Here is a 16452-nt window from a genome sequence, read left to right as displayed (position 1 = left end):
CAGCCACACGCCTTCACATGATCACAGTCACACGCCTTCACAGTGACCGCAGCCACACGCCTTCACAGTGACTGCAGCCACACGCCTTCACATGATCACAGTCACACGCCTTCACAGGGATCACAGTCACATGCTTTCACAGTGATCACAGCCACACGCCTTCACAGGGATCGCAGCCACACATCACAGCCACACACCTTCACAGGGATCACAGCCACACGCCTTCACAGTGACCGCAGCCACATGCCTTCACAGGGATCACAGCCACACGCCTTCACAGTGACCGCAGCCACACGCCTTCACAGTGACCGCAGACACACGCCTTCACAGTGACCGCAGACACACGCCTTCACAGTGACCGCAGCCACACGCCTTCACAGTGACCGCAGCCATACACCTTCATGGCAACCGCAGCCACAACGCCTTCATGGTGATCGCAGCCACAATTTATTCTTCCTTCCATCGCGCTCTGCCCCCCATCACGTCCTCATACCCCTCCACCCTGGCTCCTGCTCAGGGCCGCTCACAGAGGCTCACAGTTCCACTGGTTCCAGTCACAGGGCACGGGCATGTGGTTGAGGCTCTGACCCATCTTCTGCATGATCTGGTTCTTGGGGTCCACGTGAGCATACACAGGGAAGCCCCGCTTGAGCAGACACTGGGCCTGCTGGTAGATGGCGTGGGTGACGAGCCCCTGGGCCCGGTACTCAGGCAGGGTGCCTGCCATCCGCATCTCTCCTGTCTGGTCCATCAGGGACCAAGACACAGGGGTCCCCTCGGGCCCCAGCAGGCAGAAGTTGGGGAAGCTCCGGATACAGCGCTCAATGAACCTCAGGCTCCTCTCGTTGCCTCCGAAAAGCTAGAATCTGTTCACCACAGCCGCGTGGCTAGGATCTGCAGATGAGAGCTTAAACATCTCTGGGTCACTGTGGGTGTTCCAAGAGAAAAGCACAGTCTGTGAGTTTAGAGGTTTGCATCTGTCCCCACCTCTATCATCCTTAGAGAGAGAGAGGAGGCGGAGGAGAGAGGGCACACAGACTCCTGGACTGTGGCTGAGCTTGTGAGGATGGAGGACGAGAAAGAGGCTGCTGCTGCTGGACTGAGTGAGCTAGAAGGGCAAGACAGGTCAGAGAGGGCAGTGCAGGCCTGACATGCTCCAGAGGAGAGGACCTGGTGGCCTATTTTAAGCAGGGAGAAACACGGCTTGAATTACATTTTTTCAAAAAGCTTATTCTGGCTGCCTTGAAGAAGATGGATTGTGGGGAGCCAGGGTAAAAGCAGGCAGACAAGGCTGGAGGCTACTTGTGTATGAGAGGTGTAAGTGGTTCAGAGTAGCTTTTATCAAACTCACATGGCCTTTGGTTTGCCATCGCCGACTGGTAAGTTCTTTACATCCAGCAGGGATGGAGTCAGTTCCTTTATTGTCTCAGATGCCATGTAGAGAATGTTTTTTGATCGCTTGACTTTGAAGGATTTCGTGGCTGCAAGATTTTGTATTACTTCATTCAGGCTGGACTGTGTACCTAGATGGGATTATAAGGAGACATGCCATGATTTAAGTCCATTCTAAGGAAAAGCTCTCCAGTGGAGTAGGAGTATCTGAGGGTTTATAGACAGAAAACTTTGGAGATGGGCTTGGGGCTGCTTCCCTGGTGGCTCAGCCAGTAAAGAATCCACCTGCAATGCCAGAGACCCGGATTCGATCCAGAGTTGGGAAGATCCCCTGGAGAAAGGAATGGCAACACAGTTCAGTATTCTTGCCTAGAGAATTCCACTGACAGAGGAGCCTGAAAATCTACAGTCCATAGGGTCACAGAGAGTTGGACAGGTCTGAGCCACTCACACGTTGGTGGTGCTGCTGTATGACTGGGGTTATGTAGTCAAGATCTGTACAGTTTTCCTTGTTTTACAAAATTGAAAACATGTCTAGGAATTCATTCAGTCATGGTCATACCAAGACCTAAGTTTCCTGGGCTACATAACCATGTGGTTCTGATGACCAAAGAAGGTGAGCTATCATCATTAGAGTTGCCACCATCTATGGAGAACTTACTGTGTTTCCAGTATGGTAGATGATTGCAGAGATGACTGCAGGGATGGTCCTCAGTTTGCCCACATGTCCTTGTATCCATTCCCTGGAATAGTTCCCCTCCTGCACTGCATCTGACCTTGGCCATATGACTGGATTTCACCAATTGGGAAAGAGTATATTGATGCAGGGAGGGGCTTAAAAATGCTTGCACGTTATGGCTCACCATGTCTTTGCATTTCTGTTTCCTTGAGATCAACACCACATGAATAGGCCTAGGCTAGCTTGCTGAGGATGTGTGGGCCTATTGTATGACCACAAGTAGCCAGCCCTGACAGTCAGACCATCATTCAGACATACCTTAGGCCATGTTAGAGAAACCAGCCCATGGCCCACCCATCAGCTGACTGCAGTTGCATATGAAAACCCAGAGGAGACCAACAGAACAACCGCCTTGCCAAGCCCAGCCCACCTGTCAGTTCACAGATTTATGAGCTTTCCTATGCAGTGAAATGAACTGAAACATCCGGGCATTGTACTCAGCAATTCCTGGTCAAGATTTCATTGAATCTTTTCAACACTGCTGTGTTTTGGGTCCTTTGTTGGAAGGACTGATGGTGAAGCTGAAACTCCAGTACTTTGGCCACCTGATGAGAAGAACTGACTTGTTTGAAAAGACCCTGATGCTGGGAAAGATTGAAGGTGGGAGGAGAAGGGGATGGCAGAGGATGATAGTTGGATGGCATCATTGGCTCAATGGACATGAGTCTGAGAAAGCTCCAGGAGTTGGTGATGGACAGGGAGGCCTAGCATGCTGCAGTCTATGAGATCACAAAGAGTTGGACACAACTGAGCAACTGAACTGAACTGAACTGATTATTCTCAATTCTATATATGTAAATCATGATCTCAGATAATGTCTCTGGCTAGGATCACATAGCAAAGTCACAGGCAAATGCCATTCTAGGTGGTCTGACTCTGGGGATGCTCATAACCATGACAGCTGTTCTCTGTGACCTGAGAGGTGATCTAAGAACAGAAGTCTCTGGGGAAAGCTCTGCTCTGATACCCAACCATCCTAAGGCACCCTGCAAGTGAAGGTTGAAAGTCTGCAAGTGAAGTGAAAGTCACTCAGTCATGTCTGACTCTTTGTGACACTGTATGGACTGTATAGTCCATGGGATTCTCCAGGCCAGAATACTGGAGTGGGTAGCCGTTCCCTTCTCCAGGGGATCTTCCCAACCCAGGGATTGAATCCAGGTCTCCTGCATTGGAGGGGGATTCTTTCCTGGATGAGCCACAGGAAAGTCCCTGGGGAAAGCTCTGCTCTGATACCCAACCATCCTAAGATATCCTGCTTATGTCTGCAAAGTGTGGCACAAATCCTTGGCTATCCGGGGACTATGTACAGTCCTCTATAGCATCCCATACAAGCTTGGAGGGTGTTTCTTCCCCTTTACATGTACAGTTGTAGTTGAACAACAACAACAAAACTGTTGACAGCAGGTGGAGGGTCTGGAGCTTGGAGAAAGGACATAGATGACAAGAAGAAATTGCTAGGATGGAGAGGTGAGTCCATTCCTGTTACTTACTTTGGATCTGCAGATGCTGTTTCCAATTGATGACTTCTGGTAAGTCAAGGAATTCCTGACAATTCTTAAGATCTTCAGAGTAGACATGGTAAGTATTAGTGTAGTGATCAAGGTCATCTTTCATGTCCTGTTGTCATAAAGAAATGGGGGACAAAATAAATTTCTTATTTTTCATAATTTTAACCCTTTTTTCCCTAAAATCTACTAAACTGTGGTATTTTTCAGTACTAAAATATTGCTGTCTGTATTTGTGCACTACAAATTTTTCTGAATCATTTAAGCTATGAGGTATAAGCTATAAACTATTCAGGTATTCAAATTATGATGAAAAACTGAAGAATATTATATACATTGTGTCAAAATGTCCTCTCAAACAAAGGCACAACTATCTAGAAAGCACTTTTCTATATTTTCATTTTCTCAACAGGGATAAAAGGAATTGACAAGGAAAAGTTTCTGTTGCAAGAATAAATTTTTCTTATTTCAAATACTTGTTGAACATATCAACTAGAGGATGACAGTATTAAATTTAGATATTGATAATTCTGGGTTGAAATTTCTATCTATACTTAATTAGGAAAAAGAAGATGAAAACCTATTAGAAATGCTTACTCACAATATTAAACTAGTTGAACAAACTGTAATTACAGAAAAACAATGAAATCACTTATGCAGAAAAATCCTGTCAAATTATTAAAAAGGGTGTGAGATTATGTGCATGAAAAAGTCACAGAAAAACATAACAGCTAGTGCAAAATTATAGAATTTAAAAAATGTTTGGAATACGTTTCATAAAAATACATTCACAACTCAGCAATGACATCATTATCAAATTTTGTTTATAATATCCCATTGAAGACAAAAGATCAAATAATTTTATTTCAGTTCAGTGTTTATCAATATGTTTATTCATTAAATATGTTTTTTTGTTTCCAGTTTTTAAATAACATTATTTTTAGGAAAAGTATATTTATATATTTATAAAGCTATAATTTTACTGGATATTTTTAATGAACTTAAATGTTTTGTCTTTGAAATGTATAAACTATTTAGTTTTATGACTTTTTAATATTTTTCCAAAATGCATACAGAAATTCTAATATAAGTTTGCTTTTATAATCACCTTAGCTAACTGTCTTATTGTATACCTTCCTATTTTTGTCCTTGCTACTTTCTCTGGTTAGAATGTCCTCCATTCTTTCTCGGCCTAACAAAGATGTATTTATCAACAAAATCCAGTTCCAATGAAACATCCATTCAGAGGTGTCTCTCACCTGATTCTGCAACTTCCGTCTTCAGCCTCCACAGCTCATCAGTTTTCACCAGTGATTTCTTTGTATGCTTTACATTTTCTGTTCTTGTACACTTTGTGCTAAATTATCATTTATTTATCTATCTATATTTCCCTCCAGACTCTGAGGTTCTTGAGGACAGGGGCCTGTTCACTGTCACTGCGTTTCATCTCCGTGTCTCCAGGGTCCACCACACTGCCAGGCACATGCTAGGCACGCAGCAAAGATAAACATAACACGTTCACTCCACACCTGCCCCTTACCTGCTCCTGAGGGCGGATAACCACGGTCTGAAAATCAGGCCACTTGTCCACCAGGGCCTTTAGATTGAATGGGTTTCCATGGTTCATGTACATGATGGTTCCATAAACCTGCAGTGTGCAGAGGAAGTGAGGGGGTCAACCTATCAGGAAGGGATGGCAAAGTACCTTCTTTGATCAGGACAAGGCCTATTTCTATGAAATCATGAAATTTTATAGTGGAAAAAAGACAAATAGGGCATCTATGTCAAAAATCTTCACGTGAAACCTTTTTTTTTTTTTTTTTACCTGAAATGAGAAAATTTCTGCCCATCTAATATAAATCAAATTGCCAACATCTATTGGATCATAGAAAAAGCAAGAGAATTCCAGAAAAACATCTAATTCTGCTTCATTGATTACACTAAAGCCTTTGCCTATGTGGATCACAACAAACTGTGGAAAATTCTTCAAGAGATGGGAATACCAGACCACCTTACCTGCCTCCTGAGAAAGCTGTATGCAGGTCAGGAAGCAACAGTTAGAACCGGACATGGAACAATAGACTTGTTCCAAATTGAGAAAGGAGTACATCAAGGCTATATATTGTTGCCCTGCTTATTTAACTCATATGCAGAGTACATCATGCAAAATGCCAGGCTGGATGAAGCACAAGCTGGAATCAATATTTCCAGGAGAAGTATCAATAACCTCAGATATGCAGATGACACTATCCTTATGGCAGAAAGTGAAAAGAAACTAAAGAGCTTCTTGATGAAAGTGAAAGAGGAGAGTGAAAATGCTGACTTAAAACCCAGCGTTCAAAAAACTAAGATCATGGCATCCGGTCCCATCACTTCATAGCAAATAGATGGGGAAACAATGAAAGCAGTGGCAGATTTTCTTTTCTTGGGCTCTGAAATCACTGTGGATGGTGGCTGCAGCCATAAACTTAAAAGATTGTTCCTTGGAAGAAAAGCTATGACATACCTAGAGAGCATATTAAAAATTAAAAGCATCACTTTGTTGACTAAGGTCTGTCTAGTCAAAGCTATGGTTTCTCCAATAGTCATGTATGGTTGTGAGAGTTGTACCACAAAGAAGGTTGAGCACCAAAAAATTGATGCTTTCAAAGTGTGGTGCAGGAGAAGACTCTTGAAAGTCACTTGACCAGCAAGAAGATCAAACCAGTCAATCCTAAAGGAAATCAACCCCAAATATTCATTGGAAGGACTGATGTTAAAGCTGGAGCTCCAATACTTTGGCCACCTGATGTGAAGAGCTACTCATTGGAAAACTCCCTGATGCTGGGACGGATTGGGGGCAGGAGGATGAGATGGTTGGATGGCATCACTGACTCAATGGAGGTGAGTTTGAGCAATCTCTGGGAGACAGTGAAGTACAGGGAAGCCTGGTGTGCTGCAGTCCACGGGGACCCAAAGAGTTGGACACGACTGAGCAACTGAACAACAATAAATATAACTCATACATGCATATGGCAAAATGTTTGGACAAACAAAGTTAGTGATCTTAAGAAATCTCTTTTTTTTTTTTTTGTAGGGTTTATTATCTTTTCCCAGACTGTCTTCTAGTCATACCCATGTGCTATGCTTAGTCACTCAGTCGTGTTTGACTCTTTGCCACCTCATTGAGTCTTGACACCTCATGTTTGACTCTTTGCCACCTGCCAGGCTCCTCTGTCCATGGGATTCTCCAGGCAAGAATACTGGAGTGGGTTTCCATGCCCTCCTCCAGGGGATTTTGCCAACCCAGGTTTGAATCCCAGTCTCCCACATTGCAGGTGGATTCTTTACCATCTGAGCCACCAGAGAACTTCATGGACATACACAATTTTACAAATGTAAAATGATCAGATACATGATCTTTCCCCCCACTGAATAAATTGTGGAAGTACTTCTATGTTCATAAATATAAAATTTTTAAATTATGTTCTAATTGCTGCAGAGGATTCCATTATATAGAATCAGTACCACAGTTCATTTGTACCTTTGCCTGTTAAAGGTCATTTCAGCTGGTTCCAAATTTTCATTTTAACAGATAGTTCTTCAAAGAGCATGCCTGCACAGACATCTTTGCATGGGCACCTGCTATTTCCTTACATTATCCAGAAGGTAATTACTAGTTGAAAGTTTATGGACACATTTAAAACTCTTTCACATGTCTTCATAACCCCTTGGTGGCAATTTCCTCCCACCAATAAGCAAAGGCTACAGCAAAATGCCCAAGAGAATGGACTGTGGAATCTGGCGGCCTGAGTCCAGTCTTGGAATCCCAGCCCCACCGTGTTGCACAGGCTGTTGAGAGAGAGGGAAGAGCAAGGAGAGAATGTATGAGGGCACCCTTGGGTCTTAAATACTCTAGTTGTTTGAGGGGTGGGGAATGCAGCAGTGAATGAATTCTGCCATGGGCCTCGTGACTCTTGTGGACATGAAACCTCTGCAGATACCAGCATGGAAACTGCCAGAGACCAAAGGTGGAAAAAAAAAAAAAAAAACATGTTATCCAGTTGAATGACTTCTACCGTGGTTAATGGTGACCAAAGACTGTTCAACATCTTTCCCTCCTACCACTCTCCACCTCACATGAACTATTGATGTTAGATCATGGAGAAAGAGGAGAAAAGTCTATGTTGCCTGATCTTACCTGAATGTATTGTTTTCAGCCATGAATGGAGGCTTGAAATAGAAATTCAGTGGAGTCTGGCAAAATTCATGTGTTTTTACACAGCATCTGGGGGTGTAAAACTATTTAATGTGCTTGTGTTTAGTCGCTCAGTGTGTCTGACTCTCTGCAGCCCCGTGGACTGCAGCCCACCATGCTCCTCTGTCCATGGGATTCTCCAGGCAAGAATACTGGAGTGAGTTGCCATTTCCTACTCTAGAGGATCTTCCCAATCCAGGGATCGAACCTGTGTCTCTTGCATCTCCTGCATTAGCAGGAAGATTTTTTACCACTAGTACCACCTGGGAAGTCTGTAAAACCATTTTATATTAATATATGATTCATTACAAGATCTGAAAATATGTGTAACTGTTCTCTTTCTTATTCCTCTGGCTGAATTAATTAAAACCTTTTTTCTATTGAACTCGGAACATAGTGAGTCAGGCAACTACTCTAAATTGACTCAACTGGAGTTCACACACAATAAAATGTACTGAATAGCCAACACTGAGAAGGGCAGATGGACATTATCTGAACTGAGACTCAAGTACTGAGTTCCAGGTTACAGTTCCATTAAAAGTACCTGGCAAACAAGTACCATAGATTTGAACTAGGGTATAATGTGCATCTCCAATATACAACCAATGCTGTTTCTTCAGGAAAGCTGGGGACCCAAGAGGACCACCTTTTCTTAACACAGAGATGGTCCGCATAAGGGCCTTGGACCCACCAACAGTTTTCTCGAAATGTTTGGAGTCCACTTAACTCGAGGAGAAAGTTTTAGGCTGAAGAATATTAAAAAATAGCTACTCACCATAAAAAATATCTTAAGCAAATGTTCTTAAAATGTATGATTGATCTTATCTCTAAGAAAAAATTGACTGTTTCTCTGAGAGTTTGCCTGGATCTTAAGGATTTATCAAGTGAAAGGTAACAGAGATTTGTATTTAGTGGGATCCACTGAAGGGGGTGGTTTTTTAGTTTTAAATTAGTTGATCTGAAGTCATTTTCAGGCAGTAATTTAAAGACAGGGTGAGTTGTTTCATTCGTCCATTTTTCTCTTTTTCAATATTTATTTGGCTGCCCCAGGTCTGAGTTGTAGAATGCACGTCTCTAGTTGCTGCCCGTGCTCCTTTAGCTTGGCACGTGGGATCCAGTTCCATGGCCAGGGATCGGAACTGGGCCCCCGCCTTGGAGTGTGGTGTCTGAACCACTGGACCATTAGGGAGTACCCCCCTTAGTCTATTTCTAATAAATGAAGCCATATGATCTAGAAATAAAATACTGCCAGCACTTTCCACCTTTATACTGAAAGAAGAAGCAGAAAAATCTATTAGAGAGTGAGGGGGTGAAAAATGCATTTACCTAATCCCAACTGTATGCATCTTGTAGGAGTGTCTGACAAAACAGTAGAAATCTAGTTTCTAATCTGACCTAAGAAACAAAAAATATTTCAGGGAAAAACGATTTTACACACACACACACACACACACACACACACTGTTGCTGTTGTGCAGTCACTCAGTCATATCTGACTCTGCAACCGCATGGACTGCAGCACGGCAGACCTCCCTGTCCTTCATGATGGCCCAGAATTTGCTCAAACTCCCCACAGACACATGGTTGCATTTAAATTCCACTGGAACGGACACCATCCCTTTCATTGCTAAAGAAAAACATAGGCGAGGACCTCGGCCAGTCAGTAGAGCTGCTATGGAACAGTTCTGGATGGGGGCATTTATGAGTATTCCCTATTTAATCCTAACGTTTCTGATCAATTGTACTAGGTGAACAGAGATCCTCAGTGTCAGCCTGACTATCAAAATAGTCTGATGTGCAGTATGTTCAGAGAAACTTGGAAATTTAAGTCAAATAGAAATTGATTCATTGGTAATTTCAAAGGCGGCTCATGATCTGGCAACTGTTCCTTTAGGGAGAAAAAATTAAAAATTAACATGCAGTCTTAGCTAATTTTGTAGGAGAGCTCTGGGCAAATTCCCAGTGCTATTATGGAATGTTTCTTAAAAAGGAGCAAGGGAACACTTTTTTATTCAACTTGGAGAAAAAAAGCAATGTTAGGTCTCAGGCATTCCTATGTTCATACCATAGCACTGCAGCTCACTATCTGGGGTATCGGGCAAATCACTTCACCAAGCCTCCATCTTCACAGCAGTGATGTGGGCATAACAGTGAACATCTTGCAGAGAGGTTATGCATGTTAAACCAGAGGAAACATGCTCTAAGGCCTGGCACAGAATAGGCACTTAGCAAACACTAGTCTCTCTTCTTCATTCGCAGGAACTTCCTAGTCCTCACTCCCCAAGGGGAAAACTCCCCAAGAATTTGCCATTCTCACCTTTAAGGACATAGGAAGGCTCTTCCTCAAGGATTTCTCCAGCATCTGCAGCATCTGGGCACCTTGCAGCAGGAACATCATGCAAGACACGTAAGCCTAGAGAGACAACCAGGAAACAGCCATGAGTGAGAGGAGCTGGAGGAGATTCAGGAGCAAGAGGAGCGAGTTCTGTGCTGATTGCCAGAGCCCTCTTCAGTGTCTCTCTTCTATTTCTCACGTGTATACAGCTTATAGTCTAATCATCTCTAGTTATAAACCTATTTATACATATTGATATAGAAAAACCATGCAAATACATAGTCCCATTTTCAATACCTAAAGATGAAATGTCTATTTTGATTCATGTGTCAAAGAACTGGCTCATTCATTCACATTGTATTTGTTTTTAAAACTTTTTGTTGGCGTATCGCTGATTTACAATGTTGTGATAGTAGTGGAGGTGATGGAATTCCAGTTGAGCTATTCGAAATACTGAAAGATATGCTGTGAAAGTGCTGCACTCAATATGCCAGAAAATTTGGAAAACTAAGCAGTGGCCACAGGACTGGAAAAGGTCAGTTTTCATTCCAATCCCAAAGAAAGGCAATGCCAAAGAATGCTCAAACTACCACACAATTGCACTCATCTCACAGGCTAGTAAAGTAATGCTCAAAATTCTCCAAGCCAGGCTTCAGCAATATGTGAACCATGAACTTCCTGATGTTCAAGCTGGTTTTAGAAAAGGCAGAGGAACCAGAGATCAAATTGCCAACATCCACTGGATCACGGAAAAAGCAAGAGAGTTCCAGAAAAACATCTATTTCTGCTTGATTGACTATGCCAAAGCCTTTGACTGTGTGGATCACAATAAACTGTGGAAAATTCTGAAAGAGATGGGAATACCAGACCACCTGATCCACCTCTTGAGAAATTTGTATGCAGGTCAGGAAGCAACAGTTAGAACTGGACATGGAACAACAGACTGGTTCCAAATAGGAAAAGGAGTTCGTCAAGGCTGTATATTGTCACCTTGTTTATTTAACTTATATGCAGAATACACCATGAGAAACGCTGGACTGGAAGAAACACAAACTGGAATCAAGATTGCTGGGAGAAATATCAATAACCTCAGATATGCAGATGACACCACCCTTATGGCAGAAAGTGAAGAGGAACTCAAAAGCCTCTTGATGAAAATGAAAGTGGAGAGTGAAAAAGTTGGCTTAAAGCTCAACATTCAGAAAATGAAGATCATGGCATCCGGTCCCACCACTTCATGGGAAATAGATGGGGAAACAGTGGAAACAGTGTCAGACTTTATTTTTCTGGGCTCCAAAATCCCTACAGATGGTGACAGCAGCCATGAAATTAAAAGACGCTTACTCCTTGGAAGGAAAGTTATGACCAACCTAGGTAGCATATTCAAAAGCAGAGACATTACTTTGCCAACAAAGGTTCGTCTAGTCAAGGCTATGGTTTTTCCTGTGGTCATGTATGGATGTGAGAGGTGGACTGTGAAGAAGGCTGAGCGCCAAAGAATTGGTGCTTTTGAACTGTGGTGTTGGAGAAGACTCTTGAGAGTCCCTTGGACTACAAGGAGATCCAATCAGTCCTTTCTGAAGGATATCAGAAGTCCCTGGGATTTCTTTGGAAGGAATGATGCTAAAGCTGAAACTCCAGTACTTTGGCCACCTCATGAGAAGAGTTGACTCATTGGAAAAGACTCTGATGCTGGGAGGGATTGGGGGCAGGAGGAGAAGGGGACGACAGAGGATGAGATGGCTGGATGGCATCAGTGACTCGATGGACGTGAGTCTGAGTGAACTCCGGGAGTTGGTGATGGACAGGGAGGCCTGGAGTGCTGGGATTCATGGGGTTGCAAAGAGTTGGACTCGACTGAGGGACTGATCTGATCTGATAGTTTCTACTGGATGATGATCCCTGTTTGTTTCTTACTTCAGACAGAACAATCACTCCATTTTCTCTGCTCTCGTAAGTGTTTTTGCATACCTGCATTACATAACTTGTTACTCTGGGCTAGAGTTTACTTTTCCAGACTGTATTCGCCTCTGGGGCAGGAACCTCATCTTATTTATTATCCTATCTGTTACACTTCTTGCAGTCAGTTCAGTTCAGTTGCTCAGTCGTGTCCGACTCCTTGCGACCCCATGGACCGCAGCATGCCAGGCCTCCCTGTCCATCACCGACTCCCAGAGTTTACCCAAACTCATGTCCATTGAGTCGGTGATGCCATGTAACCACCTCATTCTCTGTCATGTGGCACATAACATGCCCTCAGTAAGTGGGTGATGAGGATGATTTGATGCAAGAAATGCTGTATTTACCTGTTTAGTAACTCCACGTTCCAGAAACATAGAGATTGATTAATCCAATCAACATATATGTATTGAGTACATAATATATGCTGGACATGGGAAAGGTTTCCAGTTGCTTTTTACTAAGGTATGTCTTAAAGAAAAGTCCAGGGAGGAGGAGCCAAGATGGCGGAGGAGTAGGACGGGGAGAACACTTTCTCCCCCACAAATTCATCAAAAGAGCATTTAAACGTTGAGTAAATTCCACAAAACAACTTCTGAATGCCAGCAGAGGACATCAGGCACCCAGAAAAGCAACCCAACTCTTCGGAAGGAGGTAGGAAAAAATATTAAAGACAAAAAAACAAGAGACAAAAGAGGGAGGGACGGAGCTCCGTCCTGGGAAGGGAATCTTAAAAAGAGAGAAGTTTCCAAACACCAGGAAACCTTCTCACTGCCGAATCTGTGCCGAGCTTTGGAAGCACAGAGGGCAACATAACAGGGAGAAAAAATAAATTAACAATTAAAACTCGCATATTGCGAGCCCTACGGTAACTCCCCCAGCGGAGAAGCAGCACAGACGCCTGCATCCGCCATTAGCAAGCGGGGGCTGGGCAGGGAGGCGCGGCGCGGGCTGCATCGCTGAGAGTAAGAATCTGGCCTGAACACCCTGAGCGCTATCTGAGCGAAATAATTTGGGCTAGCAAACCAGACTGTGGGATATCTACCACGCGAAAAGCCAGTCTTAACCTAAGACTGCCAGGCCCGCGCACGGAACAAAGGACTGAACAGAGATAGCCGGCTGCAGACCTTCCCCCTCCGGTGACAGGCAGCCAGAGCCGGAAGGGGGCAATCGCAGCCCCAGAGAGACATTATCTATAAAACTGTAAGCAGGCTTCTTTGCTAACTAAAACTTCTTGGGGTCTGGACGGTCAACATCTGCCTGAGAAGGTGCGCCGGTTTTACACCCAGATAACCGAGTGGCGGGGAGGCGTTAAGTCGCAGCATTGGCGCTTGCCAAACACCTCATCACCTGAGCTGCTGGGACCTGGGAAGAGCACAAAACGCAGGCCCAACTGAGTCTGCGCCTCTGAGGACTACCCGAGTGTCTGAACCTGAGCGGCTTGGACCTGGGAGGTGCATGCAACCCAGGGCCAGCCTCGGATTGTTCCCAGCGGAACAACCTAGAGCCCAAGCAGTGTGGGCAGGGTGGCTACATGCGCCGTGAGCGGGGGCAGACCCAGGGTGGCTGAGGCACTGCGAGCCCATGCCAGTGTTATTTGTTTGCAGCATTCCTCCCTCCCTCCCCCACAGCGCGACTGAACAAGTAAGCCTAAAAAAAAAAAAAAAAAGTGTCCTCCACCGTCCCCTTTGTGTCAGGGCGGAAACCAGATACTGAAGAGACTAGCAAATAGAAGAAGATATAACAGAGGGAAACGCCTTGGAAGCTACAGGCAATAGACCAAAACCCTGTGGTTACTACGGACTACATAGGAAGGGGCCTATAGATCTTGAGAAATATAAGTCTGACCAAGGAACGAGCCAAAAATTAACTGAACCCACAACAACACCAAGAAAGTCCTAGATATATTTTTATTATTTTTACAATCATTCTTTCTTTTTTTTTTTAATTAAAAAAATTTTAAGTCCTCTATTGTTCCTTTAATTTTCACTTTTATAACCTATTACTTTGCAAAAAAAAAAAAAAAGACCCTATTTTTTTTTCTTCTTCAGCAAACTTCATATATATATATTTTATAATTTTTTGACCTTGTTTTTTGTTTTTTTGTTTTTTTTTTTCTTCTTTTCTTTAACATTGTATTTTAGAAATTCCAAACTCTACTCTAGATTTTTAATTTTCGCTTTTTGGTATTTGTTATTAATTTTATACCTATAGTTTTTTTATATATAATTTCTGTGACTTCTTTTTTCTTCTTCTTCTCTGTTTCTTTCTCTTCTTCTTCTATATAACATTGTATATCTGAATAATATCAATTTTGTACCTGTATTTTCTTTATAATTTTTGTGACATTGTTTGTTTTTGTTTGTCTGTTTTCTCTCTTTATTTTTCTTCTTCTTTTTTTTTTTTAACATTTTATTTTTGAAATTCCAAACTCTACTCTAGATTTTTAATTTTTGCTTTTTGGTATTAGTTATCAATTTTGTACCTGTACTTTCTTTATAATTTTCGCGACCTTGTTTGTTTTTGTTTGTTCGTTTTTTCTCTCTTTCTTTTCCTTCTTCTTTTCTTTAACATCGTATTTTTGAAATTCCAAACTCTACTCTAGATTTTTAATTTTTGCTTTTATGTAATTGTTACCAATTTTGTACCTTTAAGAACCCAATCTTCAGGACCCATTTTTCACTAGGGAGCAAGAATACTGGCTTGACTGCTCTCTCTCCCTTTAGACTCTCCTTTTTCTCCACCAGTTCCCCTGTGTCTCCTCCCTAACCCCTCTACTCTACCCAACTCTGTGAATTTCTGTGTGTTCCAGACGGTGGAGAACACTTAGGGAACTGATTACTGGCTGGATCTGTCTCCCTCCTTTTCATTCCCCCCTTTTATCCTTCTGGCCACCTCTGTCACCTTCCTCCTCCTTCTCTTCTCTGTATAACTCCGTGAACATCTCTGAGTGGTCCAGTTGTGGAGTGCACATAAGGAAGTGACTACTGGCTAGCCCACTCTCTCCATTATTGATTCACCTCATCTCATTTGGGTCACCTCTAACTCCCTCCTCCCTCTTCTCTTCTCCATGTAACCCTGTGAACCTCTCCGAGTGACCCTTATTGTAGAGAAACTTTTCATCTTTAATGTAGATGTTTTATCAATGGTGCTGTATAGAAGGAGAAGTTTTGAAACTACTGTAAAAATAAGACCGATAACCGGAAGCAGGAGACTTAAGTCCAAACCCTGACTCCAGGGAACTCCTGACTCCAAGGAACATTAATTGACAGGAGCTCATCAAATGCCTCCATTCCGACACTGAAACCAAGCACCACACAAGGGCCAATAAGTTCCAGGGCAAGACATACCAAGCAAATTCTCCAGCAACAAAGGAACACAGCCCTGAGCTTCAAGATACAGGCTGCCCAAAGTCACCCAAAAACTATAGAGATCTCATAACTCACTACTGGACATTTCATTGCACTCCAGAGAGAAGAAATACAGCTCCACCCACCAGAACACCGACACAAGCTTCCCTAACCAGGAAACCTTGACAAGCCACCTGTACAAACCCACACACAGCAAGGAAACGCCACAATAAAGAGAACTCCACAAACTGCCAGAATACATAAAGGACACCCCAAACTCAGCAATTTAAACAAGATGAAGAGACAGAGGAATACTCAGCAGATAAAGGAACAGGATAAATGCCCACCAAACCAAACAAAAGAGGAAGAGATAGGGAATCTACCTGATAAAGAATTCCGAATAATGATAGTGAAATTGATCCAAAATCTTGAAACTAAAATGGAATCACAGATAAATAGCCTGGAGACAAGGATTGAGAAGATGCAAGAAAGGTTTAACAAGGACCTAGAAGAAATAAAAAAGAGTCAATATATAATGAATAATGCAATAAATGAAATTAAAAACACCCTGGAGGCAAGAAATAGTAGAATAACAGAGGCAGAAGATAGGATTAGTGAATTAGAAGATAGAATGGTAGAAATAAATGAATCAGAGAGGATAAAAGAAAAACGAATTAAAAGAAATGAGGACAATCTCAGAGACCTCCAGGACAATATTAAACGCTACAACATTGAATCATAGGGGTTCCAGAAGAAGAAGACAAAAAGAAAGACCATGAGAAAATACTTGAGGAGATAATAGTGGAGGAGAAAGTGGAAAACTTCCTAAAATGGGGAAGGAAATAATCACCAAGTCCAAGAAACCCAGAAGAGTCCCAAACAGGATAAACCCAGGAGAAACACCCCAAGACACATATTAATCAAATTAACAAGAT

At 42.7% G+C, this 16452-nt stretch overlaps 1 protein-coding gene across 1 annotated transcript; it reads right to left on the bottom strand.

Annotated features, from left to right (window-relative positions):
- Positions 1–523: 523 nt before the first annotated feature.
- On the bottom strand, positions 524–10271 carry GLYAT (glycine-N-acyltransferase). Its single transcript, XM_070383132.1, is given in 5 exon segments — positions 524–926; positions 1352–1523; positions 3622–3748; positions 5177–5284; positions 10191–10271. Coding segments are annotated over 5 exon segments (891 nt in total).
- Between the last annotated feature and the right edge of the window lie 6181 nt (positions 10272–16452).

The sequence above is a fragment of the Bos mutus genome, chromosome 15 (assembly GCF_027580195.1).
Source record: "Bos mutus isolate GX-2022 chromosome 15, NWIPB_WYAK_1.1, whole genome shotgun sequence".
Classification (NCBI taxonomy): Eukaryota; Metazoa; Chordata; class Mammalia; order Artiodactyla; family Bovidae; genus Bos; species Bos mutus.
Note: the sequence above shows the minus strand (reverse complement) of the source record. Positions and strands in the feature narration are given on the sequence as shown.